Below are 17,709 nucleotides of genomic sequence, written 5' to 3' on the forward strand. Positions count from 1 at the left end.
CGCAAGGCATTACATCTCAAAGGACCAGAGAGACACATTCATTTCCAGGACCGATCTTGGGCTGGTAACATGCAACAGTGGCCTTTCACAGGCTTAGAGCCTTCACACTCAGTGTAGCCTGTAGTGATTTTTCTGGCAAAATTTCATTGACTATCATTTTGTATAAATGACTGTAACGAACAAACTTTTTATCTATGCTACCAAAACTGCTCTTCAAGTGCACGTAATTTCTATTAGTATTAATGGGAACGTCACACACACACACAGCAGGGTGGAATGGCCCCTGAAGTGTTCTAACAGCAATATTAATTTTTCCTGGCAGGTGACTTTGTCCTCATAACAATAATAAAGCTACAGTACTTTATAAAGTGCTATAGGTCTCTTGAAGGTTGATACAGGCTGTTATCCTAATCAATTACCTTTGTGAATTTTCATCCAAATGGGAAAAATCTGGTAACTGAGACATACCCATAACAAGGTTCTAGACTCTAAAGTCCAAGCTTAAAACATTGCATAGGTGCTTTTTTTTTTTTTTTAAAAGAGTAACTGTTTAACAAGCAAAAGAGACAATGAAAATCAATGGGAGAAATGCTGCTTGTTTATCAAGGAAAAGTCATAATTTGGAAAAAACCTCTGCCTTTTATCATTGTCTAGATAATCCTGCTTTTGCAAAGGGGATCTAGTTGCTCAACTAAACACTACAGTAACTGAAGTGGAAAATAGTACATACTCCTCATCTTAAGGTGTAGGAATCTCATTTCCAACTAAACACTACGGTTACTGAAGTGGAAAATAGTGCATACTCCACATTTTAAGGTGTAGGAGTCTCATTTCCATGCAGTGAGAATCCCTGCAGCCATACCTTCAAAAAAAAATCCTCATGAGCTCGACATAAGCAGCATATTCAAAATTCCAAGGTGAGCAGATCCATTCTGAGACTGCCCAGAATTACTACCACAATGCAGTGCGTGGTGACGCTGTGCTGTGAAAAGCAGTCCTTTAAATGACATTACCACAGTTTAGAGGCACTTATTTATCCTAAACAGTTACAAGTTTGTTACAGGATCATCTATATTTTCAATAGATACAGAAGCGTCTATTGTTATGACAGAAGTCTTAACTGCTCTTACCTCAGGGTATGTTGAGTCTGCAAGCAAATTGTTAGTCTTCAAAGACATTTTCTATTATTGTAGGTTTGTTATGAACTAACTCTCGAGAAAATTTACAGCAAATGTAAAAATTTTATTCACTCTCTTTAGGTACAAATTCTAACACAAATCCTTGAAGATAACAGACTTAGAGGTAAATGGAAAACGGAATAAAATCTATCATGGATTTAACAGAGTTGTAGGATACAAGAGAATCCTTGCAGGGATTTCTATTAAGATAATTTATTTTCTAGATAAAGAAAATTCCATTAATCCAGTTTATATATCAAAGCATTTATTTTGATACCACAGATATTTCTTTATCTAATTGGAGAAGATAAGGACAATGGTAAGGAACTGGCTAAAGAGTGAACAATGGTACTTCTTGTTCAAAATGAGACAGGACAGAGTTCCTTACGTCAGTCTGGGTAGTGTTCGACCATGGCCTTGCAAAGAGGCACACAGAAAACCTCAGCACAGGGAACAGGCAGCACCTCATCACTGCAGCATGGGAGAGTAATGGTGGGTGACATTCACAAACTTCAAGGCCATTCTCCAAAGTAGAATCAGGAAGAATATACGCTATCAGCAAGGAGGCATGAGCTGAAAAAAGCAAGCCTAGAATATTAGTCAAATGCTTGCTGACTGAATTGCTAGCGTGACGTAACTACGAAAACGGCAAAAGTAACATAGGCGGTTGAAAGTGAAGCGTTTGCAGCAGAGATGGGGAAGTGCTAATGACACTCTAGAAAACTGGCAATGGCAGATGTCAAATAAAGTGCATCATTCTGGCAATCCTCATTCAAAAAAAGATTCACCTAAATTGCAAGGGATGCAAAGAAGGCTACAAAGATAGGCAGAGAAAAAAAAGGAGACGAAGAGGCCGTGGTTATTTTATGCCTACTGAAATGCCACCCGGGTGAAGAAAAATACATCGGGGTCATCCTAATGAGGGGAGAAAAGAGCACAGTTAAGAAATAAGATACAGGTATAATCAGGACATGAGTCAGTTCAGCTTGGATATTAGAATAGTATCTCATCAGAGGAGTGTCTGCGACAATCTTTATTAGTAACTGCGTGGCAAAACATTGCCACTTTAAGACAAAGAGGATTACTTTCTGAACCAGACTGTAGGAGACAACGCCTGCCCAAACAAAAGCTGGACACGATGACACATGGATTTTAGCCTCATAGAAACTTAGCAGTGGGATGCAAACTGAGGTTTCTAAGAGATTGCAAGTACGCTGCTTACAAAAACTGCTCTTCTAGAACAAGTAGATAAACATGAACTAAACCATTTACACAGAGAACACACCAAGAATCTGGGATGCTGATCTCTTCTACTAACAGAGCTGCTGGCGAAGACTTCAATTTTGCTATCGCTCAGCAGAAGGGCAATGCTGGTGTCAGATGCCAGACAACGGCATTAGAAGAAGCAGCAATCCTCCAAAAAGAGAGAGGCATATATTACAGCATTTGTGCAATGAGCCAGAAAAAGCTGTAAATCAACCCAAGATCCTCTGGAACGAAGCTGCTTTAGGAATATATAATCTCTGTCATGGGCTGAGGATCTAGGAAGGCAAGTCATTCATTTGGGCTGTATTTCATAATCTCATGCTATCAAACTTATGTTGTAATTTCCCCCTTCCTCAGGGGTAGCGAAAGCACCTTCCAGGTGGCTATGGCAAGGCATGTAACATGCCTTGAATGGGAAAGACTAAAATAGACATAAGAAATTTTGGTTATGTTCTCAATTCCCCCACAAATCCAGTGTATAATCACTGGCAAGTAACTTATTTTCTCTGTATTTGTGTTCAAAAATGAGAAAAAAACCACCAACTTTTCTCTAAAACTCTTGTTTGCCCATTTAGAACATCCCAGCAATGATTTTTACTATGCCTTTGTAGAGTAGTTAGCAAAATAAATAAGTAAATAAATAAATACCAGCTATAGGTCAACATTGTACAAATAGTAAATGAAAATGATCTTCGCTGATTATATTGTTCAATACATACACACAGAAACAGTAGAAATAATAAAGGAAATTTTAAAATTTAATCAGAAAACCAAAACAATGGAAAAATATTAGGAATATAGAGCTCATTAGAGCAAGCGGAGTCTATTAACTGTTCAGCTGTCCAAGCACAGAGCAGAAAATCTCTTGTTACTTTTCACCGAGTACAATGACCACCATGATCCCAGCTGTAATCAAATACATAATTGATAGTGAACCAAACCAGAGAAATCAAAACCAAATAACGCAGGGCCAGATCTTCCCACCACTGACTTCAGTGGAATTACCTGGGCTGAATACTCCCACTCACTCCAGCAAATCAAAAGCTAACAACTATTACTCTGAACAGCTTCACACTGCTGATGCTATCTTTCCAATAAACTAGAAAGCTTATGCACAATGACCTAAATCAGTAGAACACACTTGTTTTATTTTTTTGGCTTTTCTGTCTATATAAAAATTAGATATACATTGTTACCTTAATATTTACATAAAGCATAACAATGAATTCAGTAGCTGGGTCAGCAGCAGTTCGTCTGCATGATAGCCATCTGCATCCTTGCATTTTAGTCTGTTTCAATGCATCTTACGTCACAAAATGATGTAATGGAGAACAGACTGGCTACAGCTTCACCTCTACTTGCTGTTCTATTTGTGAAGACCAATGACAAAAAACTGTAACAGGCAAATAAGAAAAACAGTATGAAATGCATCTACAATAATATGGAACAATTACGTGTCACAAAATGTAACCACTTGGAAATTCAGTCTGTCAAGGAACTGGACATTTAATTATTATAATAATTCTGAACAAGAACTAATTGAAAGTGAAGATTCGCTTTTATCTAGAATTTTGCTTATGAATTTTAAGTATGTTACCTATTAGGTTATAACCAAAGCTATGAAAATCCAAACAAATTACCCTCCTTCCAGTAAGCCTTCCTTAAGCAGTACAAGCATGCTCTCCTTTTTTTGAAGGATTGAATTAATATTTCTAGCTAATGGCTAAATTCTTTTCCATATCTAGATTCAAAGAGGCAAGAATATGTATACTTTGCTATTCCCCTAGAGAATGGATTTATTTTAGGACAAGAAAAACTATGTCTACTTTCAAATTTTGTCTCTTCCTCATGCTTTCCTGCCATCACTTATGAATGTAAAAGTTAAACCACCTAGAACTATCTAAGGAAATAAATCTAATTGCACAGATATAACCAAAGTATGCCCTATAACAACTGCTACTGATTTGTAAGTTCCACCTTTTCACCTTCATACAACCTTGATAGTTACTACGTCACAGCTGAAAATACACTAAGACATCATTTACTAACACTGTCGCGTCAACTCATTTAGCATTGGGATCAGCTTTGTATTTTTGTATTGTACTATATGTGAGAAGTACCTCAGACCAATCCATAAAAATCAGAATCATTTAGGTTGGAAAAGACCTTTAAGATCATCCGTATCAGTTCTAACATAAGCATTTTCTTTCTTTGACTCCTTAGGTTACATTCATGATCTAAACTCATTTAAAACAACTTTACATATCTTAGTGTCATTAAGAAAGTCTTATCCTTGATGCACCGCAGAAGTTCAGGTGTGTTCTTCCACGAATTTCTGCCAGGTGTCAGGTCCTTCGGAATCCAAGGTGCATTTCAGGTAGAACCAAATCTCCTTGCGTTTTCTTGTGAAATTAAAATGTACCATTCTGTACAGCAAAATCCAGGTTCAGGAACTGCAGCCACAGTTGAAAGGAGAAGTATTGTCCTTTTTACTGACTAATTTTGCAAGTTCAAAGAATTAAGTCAATAGCATCACCACAAAAAGGGTCTCTGTGTAACAGCCAAGCAACAGTTGCACATGCCATTGTTCTGGTAATGACCCACAGGTTTATTCTTTGCTACCGTGTTACCTATAAAAGAAGAGGAAAGAGTTACCTACACAGAATTGATCAAACAAGGATGATAGTATGTGCTTTGTTTTTGCAAAGTAACTGTACACATGAATACATCATGAATGAACTTGCCCCAGCCATACCTACATACCTTGCAGAGAAACAGAACCTATACGCAAATGTTAATTACACCGTTATTCAATAGTATAAGGGAGATTTGCAGGTTAAAAAAACGGCCATTTACTATTAAATTTGCCACCAGCATTTCACAGAAATCTTATTCTGATTTATTTTGCTTAGCATTCAACACCAATGCCTACAGCACGTGTACAACTGAAATCCCAAAGGGCCATTCACACAAACTCCTACCCAATTCCTAGCACTCCATCTTATGGGGGGGAACTAGGGATCAGACAGAGCATGGTCTGCAGAGGGGATCAATTGTTCTTGCAGGAGAAGCTACTCCCAGATAGCACTTCTCCCGTGGGACCCTGGGGTCTCTTCCCCTTACAACCATACGCGCACTCCCTCGGGTGCTGCAGGGATGTATGTGCGAGCCTGAATGCGCACACACAGCACTGTGCAGACCCGGTGGGTTTGGCTTCCCGGCAAGAAGGGGTCCTGTCAGATTTCCCACCCTGGAAATGGATGCGAATAGGCAGCCTGCAAGGAAGAAAGCTTTGTCAGCTCTGCTCTGTAGTGTCGAGACGTGTTACAAAACTAAACAGACACACAGCATAGAGAAGTTTTTATTTCCTTCCCTGAGGTAACTGATGTACGATACGAGCTCTTCAGCTTTTCACGTTTTAACTGTCCCACTCAGCTACTAACTATTCATCTAAATACCGAGTAGCATCAGGAGTCTCTTGTGCTTCATAGACTTCAGTTACTCTAATATTTTCACAAAATCAAAAGATAGAGGACTTAAAACTGATTAAATGGCATTTCCTCTTTCAGCATATAATTAATCTGTGTAAGTCATTGTCCCAACTAGCACTGATCCAAGGGTCTTAAAAAGCTTTAAAAATTGATTAGAAATTTAAATGGTAATGAGATCATCTTTGCTACCTAACATAGAAAAAAAAATTAATACAGAATGGATCTCAACTCTCGTGTTTTAGACATAAGCCAACTATTAAATTGGAAGAATTTCAATGTATGTGTGCATTTTCTATAATTGTCCACAAGGGTTTTGCTGTGTCTTTCTGATTTAAGTATTGCAGCACTGAGAAACACAGGTTGCTGTGTGGTTTGGACTACTGGTCTGACAGTTCATCCAGTCCTCTGTGTAAAGTTCTAATAATGCACTTCATACCAATTTTGTTGATTGAGATGAGTTTGGAAAAATCTTTGGTTCATTTTTAAAATAAAAAAATAAGTTACATCATACTTTCTTCTTCCTTATAACAAGGAAAATTTTCTTTCCGTTGTATTTTCCTTCCAGTTGAATATTGCCTGTGCCACAAGCTTTTGTTCAGAATCTGGGATTACTATTACTCATTATATTTGTGCAACAACTACATCTTGGTAGATAGAGAGAAAACCACCCACAAGACAGGGAAAATACCTACAGAGGAAATATGGATGCCAGGACAGATTCTGTGGCACAGCTTCTGCTGTCTAGCAAGCAGACATCTACATGCAAGATTGTCATCCAGGGCTTCCTTAAGGCACAGCAGAGAGAAAGAAGTACTCGTGGGAACACTCTTGTGGATGGGCACAGTCATGCTGTGAGATCACCCATTTCTCCCCACATGACTTTGGAGAATCCTAAACAACTTGGCTTGGATGGAAACATGCCTCCAGCTGGGCACAATGAATCCCACCCACAAAATCTTGGACAAAGCATGTCCTTTCTTACTTAGACCAATGAAAGACAAACTTCACGATTTCAGACGGATTCTCAAAAGGTACAATACTAAAAACTAACTACAGGATTAAAACAGCTTGGTGATATTATGACAAGTCCTCTGATTTTACGAATGTCACTACTACTGAGGATACAGCTATGTTAAGTCTCAGCCCCCAAAAGTAATTCTTCAGGGTTCACTTAGTAACAACACAGGTAAATGCATGGAAAAAAACTTTTATGGGTCAATCCCAAATTATTTAAAAGCATGAAAGTAATTATTTCCACACGTAAATCACATACAGCAAATGATGGAAGAATTTCTAGCAAAGAGTAATCATAAAGGGAGAGACTGGAATACCTTTTTAAGGGATCTGCCCTTTAAGGATGTCTGCCCATTCCCTTTTCAAGCATGGCCGATCACTAGTGAAAGGTTAGGACTCTCTTGTGTCATTTCAGTGTAATGTTTAACCACTAACTTCGTTATTCTTATCTACATTTATATTGTTGCAGTACTCCAAGACCCCAATCAGAATCAGGATCTCCCTTATGCTGTTGCTAACCGCATGCACAAGAAAATACAGGCCTATCTTAACATGCTCAAACCTAAAACAACACAGGCCAGTGAAAGGAAAACAAAACCACGCAAGGAAAATGAACAGTTCTCATGTCAGTAATACAGTCGACTGTTTCACAACTACACACAGGTGCCAGTCATTTGCTTATCAATTCAATTAAATGCCCCTCAAAGGCATCTCCTATGGTGATAAAAATCAATGCAAAATGCATTACTCCACATCCCAGCAAAGTAGAGGAAGAGTTTAATGAAACAACATTTGGACTCTTATTGCTACACTCTGCCCTCTGTTAGACCCACACAAACTCACTGCAGTTGATGAATTTGCACAGGTCTAATTGCAGGCAGGATGATTTGTCCGACTCTAGCTTTATAAAGACATCCCTAAACTCATCAGAATGCATTACCATATTCTGTAGTTTGCTCGTTGCAATATTTGTCATGGATAATAAAATAAATGATCCATGCCAAATTTGCCCTTCTATTAGTAAACTCCCACTGACTCAGGCTGCCTCTTTTCACTGCTTAAGAGCAAGAGCCATGAACACAGGCTACATGACTCATGTGGTCAGTTGACCTCAATGAACTAAAAGGCAAATGTTCATAGGAAGGAAGAGACAGCTGCATGAATGAATGCCTCAGGCCTATAGTCATCAATGCCAACATAAAGTTCTTTCTTCTACCCCTCATCCCTCTAGTATTTATTGAAAATATCAGGTGTCTTTAACCCTGGCTTATTTTTTTCCAACAAGGTCCTTTTGGTATTAAGTGCCAGCTCTCTTCTGCTATGGCCAGAGATGAAGTTGTCTTATGCAATATCTAAAACTCCTACTTTGACAGTCTCACCTTTCAGTGTAATGTTACAACAATTGTTTACCTACATATATTAAAAGTCAGTGCCTGTGAAAAAAATTAAAGGCTGAGGGTGATCTATACCTTTTGGTAATTGACTGCCAGTACCCATAGTGATTCTAGAGAGTGCAGGTCAATATGTGGGTGTTGTATCCATCACAGGAGAACAGCTGGACACAGGCACACCATAGACTACATCTTTGGCATTTGGTAAATAACATTGATTTCCAACAATTCCTCTGATCTTGAAAAAAGGAATAGGGTTTTCCAGACTGGTTGGTTTGGTCAGATGTTTCCAGCGAGCTTGCCACTGTGTAATGTCTGTAGCTGGGCTTTAGACCACTGATATCACACCACAGCTGCCCAAACCATCAACTTTTCTCTTTCATCCAGAAATTAGCACAGTTTTCACTCGTTAGAACAGCCATTATTAAACAACATTTGGTGTCAGTATTTGCTTATTAACTCAAATTGTAACCTAATGAACAATATTCATTCCCAACTAAAAGAGGCTGTAAAGGGAAAAGCTAAGCATGTGTCTTTCCTTCCTACTGCCTGCTAAAGACTCCTGTTTTATGATATATTTAGATGTGCAGTTCGCTATGACTTGTTGAACTTCAATGCACTGAACTCATTTTCGATTGCTAAGCAGACAGAAGACATGATATTTTCTCTCTGCTGGCCATTAATTAAGAAATAGGATGGTATATTTTTTAAAAAACAAGCAGCCTACAGGATGACCTGTAATTAGAAATGATCTGAACAAGCCTGATTTCCAGTGGTGCTCAGTGTCGCACAGTTCCCACTGGTGTCAGTGCAGATTCTCAACTCTCAAGACAGGCTACTTCTTTCAAAAGCTAAAAGGGCTTTCCAGTAGCACGGGAATCTAACTTTAGGTGATAGCGGTAAAGACCTTGGATCCATATAGTCAGTCTGCAATCAGAAGAATTGATCCCGGAACACAATTATCACTCTAGCACTAGTCACAGCTGAACAGTTTCTTTGCTCACTGAAGACTGAAGCAGGGCCTTCTTCAGTTTGACTCCAGCACCCAGTAACTTAACTAGGCTGGCAGTGAAAGGGCAGTTCTGATCCAACATTTCCCTCTCTGAGAACTGCATTAATCGTCACTTTCCAAAACATTAAGGAGTCCAGAACTGCTGCTCACACCTGCAGGTGCAATGCAATAAGCAAGTGCTATCAGCAGACTGCTGCCACCTTTAAATATAGGCGATCTCTGTACTTGCCTTTGTGGTTTTGACTTTATTTCCACTGCTGCAAGACCAACCTGAATAGTCTGGTAGTACTTTACAGTCCTCTCCATCCAAACAGGGGTTCATATGACACCACCACTTCTGTAGGACAATGGAAGCTAGAAAAAGAAATAGGAAAGAGAAACAGTCTTTTTTTTATTACTGTCAGTTTTATTAGGGAGGTTGTCTCTGAAACGTTCAATTGTTCGATTTCAAAAGTAGAACCAACAGTTACTGCTTTAATACCTAATCACATTGATTGTGTTTGAGCTAAAAATGTGGCTAAAAACCTTCACCAGCACACAGAATGGTAGATGCCATATGCATGAAGATAGGCAAGCACTGCCAGAGACTGACTCCAACATTTGAACTGGCCTCTGGAAGTGCCTTTCCATCTCCACTGACTACAGAGACGACTTGCCTCCTTCATTTACTTGCTTCAGTCAAGTACCTGCCATAAGGTGGAATGAAACTAAGGCTTCTTGTTTAACCCAGATATGCATATGTGAGACTGGATGAAGAAATGCCAGTTTCTCCCTTCACTGGGTGAGAAAATAGAATTGCACAGAGATGTAAGCATGTGAGGTCTGTCAGCAACTAATGCAGATAAGAACGTGGAAACCACTGGCAAACATTAGATTATTAACTAAGAATCTACTTGCACTTACACTGCCAGTTTTGCAGTACGTTTTGGAAGATTACAGTAGTACACCTTAATTCTGCAAATTTATTGATTTTCTAGCCTTAAGCTAATTTTCATTAATAAGACCATGCTTGTTATTTTTACAATGTAGTCATGACTTTATAATACTGCTGTTAACAACAGATATATTTTCCCACAAACAGCTGCAAACCTCTGCATGTATTTCTCAGTTTTGCATTGTTCATGGGATTCATCAAATCCCAGAAAATTATTATGAAATATATCAGTTCACAACCTTACATAATCTAAATTGGATTTCAAAACAAAATATAGCTTAAAATGTTGATTTAGTTAGCCTGCATTATGCTACTACATGCACAAAACATTGAACTGCATGCTTTAAAAGATACCACATCCAAAAGAAATGAACAAAAATAATTTAATCTACTTCTTTTAAAGCACTTTTTTTCCTTTTAATTTCAAGGTAGATTCGTACTTCTGCAACATTCAAATTAGGGTGACAAGCAGGCAAGCTGACATCGGGATATTGCTGAAATGTTTATTCAATTACTTTTGCACTTTCACTCTAAGCCTATGTGAAAAGCACTATAAAAAATATACTTCTGGAACACCAGTTTGGCTTTTATAAACTATTCTTTCAATCTCATAAAATTATAAAATAAACGCATGGTTCCTTTCACCAGTCATTTGGACCTTAGCTCATTTGTTCAACTTCAGACCTTGAAAACCACCTCTCACTCACCTGTCTCCTGCATATTGGTTTGGGTGCAATACATTTTGAGACCACAGAAAATGCACCAAACACAGCAGATTTTATTTATCTATACAAAGTGCATCAACCTGCTCCTAACACCTGATTAAAGAAAAAAAGGCATTAGTTGACCGGCCAAAAGTGCAGCACAGGAGCGAGTTCACACAGCATTATTGACCAATTGAGCCCATGCAAATTCCTGGTCCACATGGACCCTGTGGAACTGAAAACAGTGAAACTGGCCCATCGTCTCCAGCAGCACCATCTGCTATTAAAACAAGCACATATGAAAATGGGAAGCACTGCTCAGTAAATAACTCAAACAAGAACCACAAGCTCTTCAATAGACTACATAGTTCACCTTCTATTCATCTCTTGTTTAGACACCTTCATAGAGAGTGACTCCTACCCTTCTGTTGACTGATTTCTATTCTGTGCAGATACCTCTCCTCAGAGTAATGGCAACACTTTGAAATACTTAATACAGATCTCATTCCGTTAGCTTCCAGCAAATCCCCAATTCTTTGCTGTAGCAATCCACTAATTCTTACATCCATATTATGTTCAATTTCATTGTAGTTGTAGTGTCCACTCTGCTGATCTATACGTCCTAACTGGCTGTAGCTGTTTGTGTCAAACACACCCCTGAGATTAGTCCATTAAAATTCTCCATCAGAGCCTTAGGCTCATCTTCATAGCTTAAGTTCTTTAACCATTATTGTCCCTTTAACTTTGCGACTAACTGGAGGACATAAAGGTTTCCTCTTCAGATTGAGGCACTCTTGGAGAGGTTTCAACAGATGACTTCTCTAAGAAATGAGAGCAGCTATGTCATCCTCATACACAACCACCCACATGAAGGGAGACTGCTTTAGTTTGACATTAGCCAGCTGACTTGCTGGAAATCAGCCAGAAACTCTGCCAGAAATAACTCTTCTGCTGACATCGCTCTCTAGATAACGTGACTCCATGGAAACAAAAGGTTCATAGAGAATAAAGCCAAAAGGTGTCAATACATCATCTCATCTTGTCTCATGCAATTCACTGTGTCCCCAGTTGTGTTTGGCTACATAGTGTCTTCCCAGCCAATCTAGAACAGGGAAGAAAGAAACTTCTCCCATTATCATTTTTTCTGACAGTTAAACAATCTCAGCATGAACCACACAGCCTTACTTTTCTTCCTCTTCCATTATGCGTTCTTCTCCTGCATTACAGCATTTGTTAGTAATCATCATTTTCTCCCTGTGAAGGTATTGAACGTGCTGCAATCAAGTAACTTTTCAATCTTCTGCCTGATAAGCTGAGATGATTGAGCTTCAGTTTCGCACCACAACACGTTTGTCTTTATTAAGACAGTTATTTCAAAGAGGTTCAACTTCCTCTGAGTAGGTCTATGCCATATGACTGCCTTGGGCTTGTCATTAATTACTCCTTTGCCCCACTGGATGAAACCCATACATTTTTTTGTCAGGAGAGATTCTATATTTGCTTTCAGGTCATTACTAAAAATGTTGTAGAGTGTGAGGTGTGGAGCTAAGCACTGTGAAATCCCAGTAGGTATGTGCTATTTGACTACTGCTTCCTACTGATGGGTCTGTGGAGAGATGTGTTTTTGAGGTAGGCTAGGTAGCTGACCCCGAGCGGTGCACACAATGGCATATGGTTCAAAATTAAATAGCTTACAAAAACATGAGACTTAAATCTTCTAATTAGACTATTTAGTAACCAAGTCTTTACTTGAATAAACTATACATTATCTTCCAAGGTAACTTCAAAAACCCGGGTTTACATGAATTAAACCCAGAAACTACCTGTATTAGTTTTGAAAACTCCTCTTGAAATGGAATCAGTAGCGTCTGTCAAATCTCTTTTCAGAAAGCCACAGAAACTTTTGTGATCTCTACTCCAGGAATTCCTTGCTAATGGGATATCATATCAGCTTCTCAGTTATTCACACAGGATTGAGATCAGCCTCAATTGTCCCTAAGTATCTAGACCATGCTGCCTACCCTCTCCAAAGTGGCACAATACTAGTGCACTTCTAGAATATCTCAAGTATTATGAAATACATTTTGAATTACAACAACTGACCAGAGATCTATTAGCCAGCTTGTTAGGACTCTAAACTACCCAGGATCAGAATTAAAAAACAAAACAAAGTTTATCCCAGTAGGTGTTGGTTAGCACCTTCTTTAGTTAACAACAAGTTAAGTACCTCCTCATCCTGTTACTTACCAAAAGGAGAACTGTGACACTGATCCACCTCAGCTTTAACAATGTCAATATTTCAGGCATTATGGGCCAATATTTCTTGTTAAGGATTTCTGTGTGTTCTATTTGAACAAGCAAATTCATATTGTCTTTAGTCTGGACAAATACAGATGTCTTTCCTAGTGCAATGGATTAAGCTTTCTTCCATATAAATTTCCAGTACACTATTCATTCTACTGTATATTTCCTTTTTTTCTTTGAATACTGACACAGCATTAGCATCCTTTTGAATTCTCAAGTATTCTGAAATCCATTCAAAAACAGTGGGAGGGAAATCTTCTCAGCTATTTCTTCTTTTATCTGTTTCTTATGTACTGATTTTTTGTTTTCTTGTTTCTATATGTTCGCTTCCCTTCAGTCTGGAACCCATATGGGCTTTCAGCCAAACTTGTCCTTTTTCTTCATTGTGGCTCTTTGGCCCTACAGAAAATTTTTAAACAATTCTTTAGTCCCATTCACATTTTTTCCAATCTGAGCGTTTACTCCTCATGAATTCTAGGGCTAATAGAATTGCCTGGATGCAAGATGATTTGGCTAGTGATGATTTACTTAGAAGCATTTAACGCACTTAGTGGAGATAGCTACTCTACAGACAAAAGTTATTAATGTTTTATCTTCTTGGCACTAGCTGTTAGACAAGCTGGAAGTACTCACTCAAGGATGTTTATTTCCATAAAGAAAATGGAGATAAACAAAATTTCATGACTACTTTAAATGCAATTTAGTCATTGACAGAAGAACAGTTTGACCTCCACTAAGAAAAAAATTTCTATAGCTGTAATCAAGTAGTATAGCTACAACTCAAGGCAGGGTTTACAGGCTGCGTGGTATGTCCTCTCTACATATTTAAAAACTTTCTTTCATATGCTCTGCTTTTTTTTCCTGAGTTTAGCAGCTCGATTTATCTACAGCAACATTTCTCAAAGTATCAATGGGCCTGTGCTTGGAAGCTCAAATAACGCCCAGGAAAGTGAGGTGTGCACGTGTACAGAAGAACTAGCCTTGCTTTTTTTGCTTGCCGATGCTTGTCAATAGCTTTCACAACTAAGTTCAAAGACACAAATGACAGTTTCTTGTTGGATGCGATCAAAATGCAATTATCTATGTAACTGTTATCATGGACAAAGGACAAAAAATATCCTGACCCAAAGAGTTCTTGCCCTGTATTCTCATCTAGGCTATGACAAGTGATTTTACAGTCCTTGTAAAAATGCTGGGAAGATCTCAGTCTACAACAAACATTGATTTTTCACCTTCATATCCTTCTTTTTAAATTAAGTACTTTTGCTTCTCCTACTACCAATATTTAAAGTTTCCGAAATGAAAGACACTATAGAAATGCAAAGCACTCCATAAATGTCAGTTAGGCCCCACAACATAATATTACTGCACCACATGGAAAAGGACTCATTTGTAGCAATCAAGGCACTTAAGACTTTCACTTTCTGTATTTGCAAGTTTTAACTAGCTTTTACTTTCCCTTCTGCACCACTTCAACACCTTTTCCTTGGAACTCACCTGGATGTCTATCATTTCTTCTGTACCACTAAAGTACTTATTTTCCTCCTTAGCACATTTCACAAGAAAAAAAAGTCACTTCTACATGTAGGTGTATGCCTGAGTGTAATTATGCAAACAACCATTCTGCCTTGACTCAAATAGGGGGCCTTCCTGAAATTTTGGTAGCTGTGAATATTGGCACATGAATTCTCCATCTCCTTGAGCAGGGCTTAGCCTTAACATATAATGCTGCTCCAATAAACTGCTGCTTTAAATCTGACCTTGTGTAAAATTCTTTAGCATCTGTCAACCTATTTCAAAACGTAAATATCCAGCTGGCCTATGACTGTATCCTAAAAAACATGATAATGGGCTCTATAAGACTATTTCATGGCCTATATACACAAAAGGGCACAACGCCCAATACTCATCAACAAGCAGCTCTGTCTGATGAACTAGGCTCTACCCTCACCCAAATTAACAAACAAGCTGTCACTGAAAACCACTGGGATCTGGGTCAGGAAACCCGTATGTTGCAAGACTGAGAAAACTAAGGTAAAATACCCAACTAAATTAAAAACCTGCAAAATGCTAAAACCAGATGTATAAATTTCAAATGAGAAAGGCTTATATTAATTTGGTTACAATTTACTGGGGGAAAAAATCCAAATAGGTTAGAGCAGAAAGCTGCTCAAACGTCACGTTTGAGTTCAGAACAGAATGTAAGTACAGTTTGTCTAGATTTTGCTAAAGTCCCAGACCTTTGCAGTCTTCCATATACTGTGAGAATCTATTTCTTGTGGTATTCTTAATTTCTCATGGAGCATCTATAATCTATGACCAGTGATATGCTTGCCTGGCCTAAAGGAAAGCTAGAATCAACTCTGTTTCCTGGAATCAGACCTTCATTTAAAAACCGCAAGAAGCAGCAGACTTCTGCAAAATCACCATGCAGATCTCAACAAAATTAATTGTAATTATTTAATTATATAACCGTTGATTTGTTTGGTCAAGAAAGGAAAACATAATTCCATTCCAATAGCTCTATAAAGGGTGCTACTCTACATAGAACATGAAATATGATCCCATTTACTCTGCTTTAATGGTCTTTTTGGTGCTGCCCAAGAAGATCTGAAACGCGCAAACCCCGGAAAGTTCACAGGCATTGTCGACATAAGAGAGACTGATTTCATCCTATTTACTGTTGTTTTCCAGCATTACTTGCAGAGTTATTTTCCTTTTGAGTGCACGTAGAAGAAGCTGAAATCCAAATAGAACATATTTTCTAAATCCAAATAGAACATACTTAATCATATTTGCTATAAAAACTAATAAGCACTAAGCTACTTTTTTCCAAAAATTCCAATAGGTAAGAACATCTCTATGTGTATAACTAAAAATTGCGTAGTCTGACACAAGAGGTGGGTGGTGGTACTTTCTGGAGACATACTTATGAATGTGAACTACCTTGTTTTCTTATTTTGTCCAAACACAGTGTAGCACATAAATAATTTGAGGGTGGAGGGTCACTGGAACAGCCTCCCCAGGGAAGTGGTCATGGCACCAAGCCTCTCAGAGTTAAAGGAGCATCTCAATGACACTCCTAGTCATATGATTTAGTTTTAAGAGTCATGACACGTTATCTATCCTGCTAAAGACATTAATCACTGGTCTTTATGGAGGTGGACAGGCCACCTTTACTTAACTTGGAAAAGGAACACATATAATATTATATATGTTTGATAAATAGTCCTGCAAGGAGCAGGGAGTCGATGATCTTTATGGGTCCCTTCCAACTTGAGATATTTTATGATTCTGTCATTTGAGGTAGGAACTACAGCTACCAACCACCATGTGCATGCCATGCATGAGATAATTGCTGCCCTAACGTAAACGATAACTAATACTGGGTAAGGTCTGAAGTTCAAAGAAAATACTTTAAAAGACTACTACAAGCCAATTGCTCTATAAAATCTTTTCTTTTGGTTAGAAAAGTAAGTCTGTGCCTTGGGCATATCCTTCCCTTTAAGCTCAGGGCAAAATACAGGCAAATTAAGCAGCCCTGCATTCAGTAAAAAGGTGCTGGAAAAGAAAATGAAATGTCTGTATCAGACTGAAATATGCAAATTCAAGACCTAAACTGTTGCTGGCTTCCACAGTGTAGAAGCCTACTGAAGGATATGTAGAGAGTGGGAAAAAACACATCTAATCCTGAGGCTAAGGAAAGATAGTTACAGTTTCTGTGCAACAGCAACTGAGTAACACTGACTGCAGTCCCAGATGCTTGCAAAAATAAGCAAAGCATGTGAATGCATTACCCTAAGGGGCGAGGGGGAATCAAAGGCTTCAACTTTAGAAACCAAAATCTTAAATTTATAATATTTTGTCATATTTAATTTCAACTATACTTGAAGAAAAAACAGCTACTAAATTCTTTCAGCAACTATTTGCATTGTCTGAACTAAGCGTCTACGGTATCGTGCATTTATATCTTTGTATCACAGAATGACAGTGTCACCCTTGCAATCCTTAAGCAAGTTTAAAACAATGCCTGACTTGTATTTATCTGTTGTATGTAAAATTATTTTTACAAGGCATGAGAAGAATAAGCACCTAAAAAAAAAAAACTTTCTTAAATAAGAGGTTCTCAAAACGGTAATTTAAAAAAAAAAAATCAGACACATCGCATAAATATAGAGTTTTCTGTTTAAAACTAAATATCTCTGAATATTAGATTAAAAACTGGATGTTAAAGCTTTTGTTTTATATTTAACTTGTAATGGTTGCAATTTTGTGTGAGAAAGAATTAAAATAGAAGGATCTTGCTTATGAATTAGTGAAATGTTGCATCTAATAGCTGTTAGACTTTTTCTTAAAAAAAAAAAAAAATCTTTCTTGGAATAACTGTTTACAACAAGAGCAGCAGCCTCTCCAGG

The 17,709-nt window shown here is 38.0% G+C and overlaps 1 protein-coding gene across 6 annotated transcripts in view; it reads right to left on the reverse strand.

Annotated features, from left to right (window-relative positions):
* Positions 1-1,340: 1,340 nt before the first annotated feature.
* The window catches only part of TAFA4 (TAFA chemokine like family member 4), a 92,495-nt gene continuing 76,126 nt past the window's right edge, over positions 1,341-17,709 (reverse strand). For 4 of the 6 annotated variants that reach the window (XM_054216202.1, XM_054216201.1, XM_054216200.1 and 1 more), the window contains 2 exons: positions 9,623-9,706; positions 1,341-5,074 (listed from right to left, as the gene is read on the reverse strand). In XM_054216202.1, the coding sequence (XP_054072177.1) occupies positions 4,977-5,074; positions 9,623-9,706 (182 nt within the window). In that variant the 3' untranslated portion in view covers positions 1,341-4,976. Of the gene's footprint in view, positions 5,075-9,554; positions 9,707-17,709 lie in introns of those variants that run through there. The other 2 variants (XM_054216204.1, XM_054216203.1) reach the window with 2 other exon arrangements.

Source organism: Rissa tridactyla, chromosome 10 (genome assembly GCF_028500815.1).
Source record: "Rissa tridactyla isolate bRisTri1 chromosome 10, bRisTri1.patW.cur.20221130, whole genome shotgun sequence".
In the NCBI taxonomy this organism is placed as follows: domain Eukaryota; kingdom Metazoa; phylum Chordata; class Aves; order Charadriiformes; family Laridae; genus Rissa; species Rissa tridactyla.